This window comes from Dipteris shenzhenensis, chromosome 13 (genome assembly GCF_047967505.1).
Source record: "Dipteris shenzhenensis isolate YYH24624 ecotype China chromosome 13, Dip_SZ_1.0, whole genome shotgun sequence".
Lineage (NCBI taxonomy): Eukaryota > Viridiplantae > Streptophyta > Polypodiopsida > Gleicheniales > Dipteridaceae > Dipteris > Dipteris shenzhenensis.
Genome location: NC_141608.1, coordinates 30,657,355 through 30,661,776, shown reverse-complemented (window position 1 = coordinate 30,661,776; position 4,422 = coordinate 30,657,355). Strand labels below are relative to the sequence as shown.

At 41.2% G+C, this 4,422-nt stretch overlaps 1 protein-coding gene across 1 annotated transcript; it reads right to left on the bottom strand.

Annotated features, from left to right (window-relative positions):
* Positions 1–806: 806 nt before the first annotated feature.
* On the bottom strand, positions 807–1,446 carry LOC147895281 (uncharacterized). Its single transcript, XM_087383283.1, has 2 exons — positions 1,311–1,446; positions 807–1,218 (listed from the first exon to the last, which is right to left on the bottom strand). The coding sequence occupies exons 1-2, from the start codon at positions 1,377–1,379 to the stop codon at positions 964–966; spliced, it is 324 nt and encodes a 107-aa protein (XP_087239409.1). The 5' UTR covers positions 1,380–1,446; the 3' UTR covers positions 807–963.
* Positions 1,447–4,422: the final 2,976 nt, after the last annotated feature.

The window sequence follows — 4,422 nt, the reverse complement described above, 5'->3', positions numbered from 1 at the left end:
CTTTTATAAACAATAGCATTCAAAATGGGCAAAAACATTTAACTTCTACTAGCTTTTAAAATGGGCCAAAAAGTTACATGGCATTGGAATCTTAAATGACTAAAATTTTACATTTGATACTTGGTATCCATGAATGAAATTTATTGTCTAAGTGTGAAAGATTAATCAAAAGTCTTAAGTGCATCAGTACTCATATTACATAGTGTGAAGAAGTCATGTAAAATTCTAAGGATAACTTTTACCTTTTATAACACACACATTTTACTTAATAACAAATATTATTCGATAGTTGATTGAGAAATAAATAGTTCAATTTTTACATAACAAAATAAAATATAAAATTATAAAGACATTACATGAAGAGTTTTCCAAGAAACATTCAAGCCTACAGCTTGACCCAATGTCTGAATCTCATCATTTGCTTTGAATATACAAGCATCCTTAATGATTGCATCATCAACTCGTACTGCTACATAACCAACTCCTATTGGTATAGTATGAACTCTAAATGAAGGATCCAAACTAATTATTGTCCCTATTCCAACTATGTCTTTTGAGTCCTTATGTAATATCTTTACTCATTGTCCCCTTTGAAAAGCATCAACCTACAAAGATACATTCAAGAGAGCATTAGTAGAATATTTGTTTAAAATATCTTTATGAAAAATATCCAAAAACATTATGGTCATTGCCATACTAATTAAGAAAGATAAATAAATTTAACTTGGAAAACACGTATGTCATTTGTTTGTGTTGTTGTCTTTTCTACTCCGATTGTTGATTGATGAACCTTTTTAAAATAAAGTAAATATGATACTTAATAATGCTTCATGTGAATGCTTTCTACCCTACTCAAAGATCCCTAAACCTTTTCAAAACAATATCTACAATACACGCACGTGCGCATGTGTGTGTGTATCTGTGTGTCTGTGTGAGCATGAATCATCTGTTTTGTGAAAATTATCATGAAGTAGGCATGAAATTTATCAAAGGTAGAGCAGAAATGTTTTTCCTCAAATCATTTAGTTGTTCTTGCAAGGAATCCATAGCCTTATCCTTGTCATGAAGCTTTCTTTGCAACTCAATAGTCTTCTCATGTATCACTTGGTCTAAATAACCGATTGCAAAAAAAAATTTGCCACAAGTAGTCTTTTTAGTAGGTACAACCAGTCTTGGACCAGAAATGTTATTATCCCCATTGTCATTTGGATTAGGATCCTACACAATAAAAAACATGAAATATATCAAATTGATATTATATTTCATTAATTAATAATTTCTATTCATAAAACAAAGAGAACATGAAGTACCTCTAATGAAACAACACCATTGGTCTCTTTAGACAATGCATAGTCAGATAGTATTCCTCTTCCTTTCATCCCATATCCTTTGGAGGTATGAGCTTCTAAAAACACCTCTTGATATGAAGGATACCTTTGAAGTTTAGAGATTCCCATGTTTAAAATATTTGTCATACATGTGGATTTATCAAAGAGTACTACTATAAAAACATGAATTATGAAAATAAAGAAAACTATTAAACTTACAAGTTCTTATTTCATTCCAACATAACCCTTTTGACCTAAATTTGTAACGTTTTCTTGGGCCTTTCTATCTCCTGTGACACGAAGTGGGAGGGTTTTGCTGTAGAAGCCAGGTTCACGTACATCAAGAATGTGTGGCAAGGTTTCAAAGGCAAAGGATTTGCCTCGTCCTCTCTTCCATCAATGCACCCATGCCCCAAGCACAACTGCAGCCACAAGCACCAATGCACCCATGCCCCCAGTCACAAGCCGCATTGCACCCACCACAGCCATAAGCACCACTGCAGCCACACCATGCATATGCACCAATGCATCGACCACAACCTGTCTTCCCCCGTATCCCTTTTCCCCAAGTTCTTTTATACCCACAAGTAGTTCCTCCAACCGATCCACATCTCCCACCACATGCACGCCCACATATTGCCACTTCTTCGCTTCTCCATTTGTGCCTCCTGCCGCACATGTAGACCAATTTCCATCTCCTTCATACTGGCCTCCACCAAGAATGCACAATCTATCTACACAAGCAGATAGATTTCCATCTCCTTCATTCTCGCCTGCATAAGCACCACTTGCATCATATGGCTTGCATGATCATGCACCAGTGGCAAAACCCATGCGGCCCATACTGCTTCAGCGACGAGACATTCAATTCACACCTAGTGTAGTTGTGGACACAGGCACACGCAGAACAGTCAACATATGCAATCTTATTATCGCTCCATTTGATCTGCACAAGATTTATGCATGTAAGACATTGAAGCTTTCTGTGCCCACCGTTGCATTGAAGGCCAGAGCCTTGGAAGAAGCCATGTCCTTGGGCAATGTCGTACATCCGTGGAGCTATAGGTCCAATCCATGATGATAGTCCAATGATACTATTTCTCTTCTAGAATGGAAATCAGTTGCTAAAGGAGAGGAGGAGTACGAACAAGGAGAAGAAACAAGTTTGGAAAAGGAAGATCCTTCCATACGTTTTTCCAAGTAAGTCCTTTTGAAGTTGTTCTTGCTTGCTCTTTCTAGTTTTGTACTTTCTCGCATCCACAAAATGCAGGATCTAGGTATGAGCGACACGTTCTTTTGTCGGGCGCAACGTCCTTTTCGACTTTTTAGTATTCTCGTCTGTCGGAGCGCGTCTATAGGCGCGTCTCAGGGCGCGTCTAAAAGTGCATCTACAGGCGCGTCTATACGCGCATCTGGCTTGTTGCAGACACACACAGACGCGTTTATAGATGCGCACACAGACGCTCTGTTAAACGGACTTTTAAATGCCCTATTAGACGAAAAGTTAGACGGACTGTTAGACGCGCTTTTAAACGAATTGAAAAACACTCTGTTAGACGCGTCTATAGACGCGCAGATCAGACGGGTCTATAGACGCACTCTGACAGAGCCTCTTTTTTCTTCCCCTTTCTTCTCAGCTCCCAAAGTAATAGATTTGTTTCCTTTTTTCCAGTTCAACATGTGGGGAGGAAGTGCTTCTAGCTCACCTGATCCGCGGGAATCGATTTGGAAGGACTTATATAATCTTTTAGGGCACCCTCCTAGTCCTGCGGAGTTATACAGGTATATGACGGGTACCCTTAACACTCCCTAGGAGTCGGCACTACAGACTCCGAGCCACCCCACACCGCCTGAGATCACCCCAGCGGAGTCCGCACAGCCGTCTTATGCCCCTTCTTATGCCCCTTCCCCCGTACCGTCTTATGTCCCTTCCCCCGTACTGTCTTATGCCCCTTCCCCCATGCCGTCTTATGTCCCTTCTGCCATCCCGTCTTATGCCCCTTCCCCCATGCCGTCAGGAGGTCCTTCTATCTCGATGAGCCGTCGACGTACTCCCCAGTCGTCGAGACTCGGTTCTCTAGCTACGAGTGGTCAGCGTAGTCCCGTGCAGTCCCCAGCTACGAGTGGCCAGCGTACGAGCTCGAAACGACAGGGTAGCAGGCGTAGTAGCAGGGAGAGCGGTGGCAGATGCATGGCACAGTGCTTTGGGCCATGTGGCGGTGAGGAGGAGGATGATTCAGATGATTTAGACGTGCCTCTGGGTGATGGTACAATTTATTATGACATCACTCAGATAGGAGGCATCTTGATGGATGCGCGGGGGAAGGACATCATGGCCTTCATGCGCTCTGTAATTGCTAACAATTACAGAGATTGCTTTATCCACTATAAAGACCACCCAAAGAGGTTGGCTGATGAGACCCTCGCTACTGTTCGCTCTAGGTATCCTAACCCCCCCAATCGCCAGTTCACAGATAAATGGGGGAAGTCAAAGATTGTTACGATACTTAGCAATAAAAGATCTTCCCTTAAGAGGCAGGCACTAGCGGAGCTTGCCAGGCTTCTGTAAAATTTATATTAAAAAAAAAAGCGCGTCTATCAGTGCGTTTATATTCGCGTCTATCTGTTCGACTTGCGTCTACATGAGCGTTTATAAAAGCGTTTATAAGCGCGTCTATTTATGCATCTTTGTACGCGTCTATACGTGCGTAAGTCTGATATATAGACGCGCAATTAGACGCGGATCTCCAGACACGCAAATAGATGCACCCGTAAGTTTTTTATTTAGTTCATGAAACGCGTCTGTGCGCGCGTCTATGGGTGCTTTGTCTTGTTGTGAGTGCACATGATAGCTAGATCAACCCTTGTGACTTGAAAATATAAACTTTGATTGCGGATATTTGATTGTTCTCCCTTTTTCTTAATGTTGCCTTGAAAGTATTTGCAAGTCACAAGGTTGGCTCTAGCTATTATGTATACCAAATCATCCACAATTTGAATAATTACAACACAATAACATAACTTGTAGCCCACAAAGTTCTAGCTTTCAAGTACAAAATGAGACAAGATGGACATGAGCATATGTGCTCTTCCA

Excerpts from the sequence above, each read along its gene's own strand:
- LOC147895281 (XM_087383283.1), bottom strand. The coding sequence starts at position 1,379 with ATGAAAGGAAGAGGAATACTATCTGACTATGCATTGTCTAAAGAGACC. Across the intron at positions 1,219-1,310 it reads ATGGTGTTGTTTCATTAGAG|GATCCTAATCCAAATGACAA; the intron begins GTACTTCATGTT and ends TTTATTGTGTAG.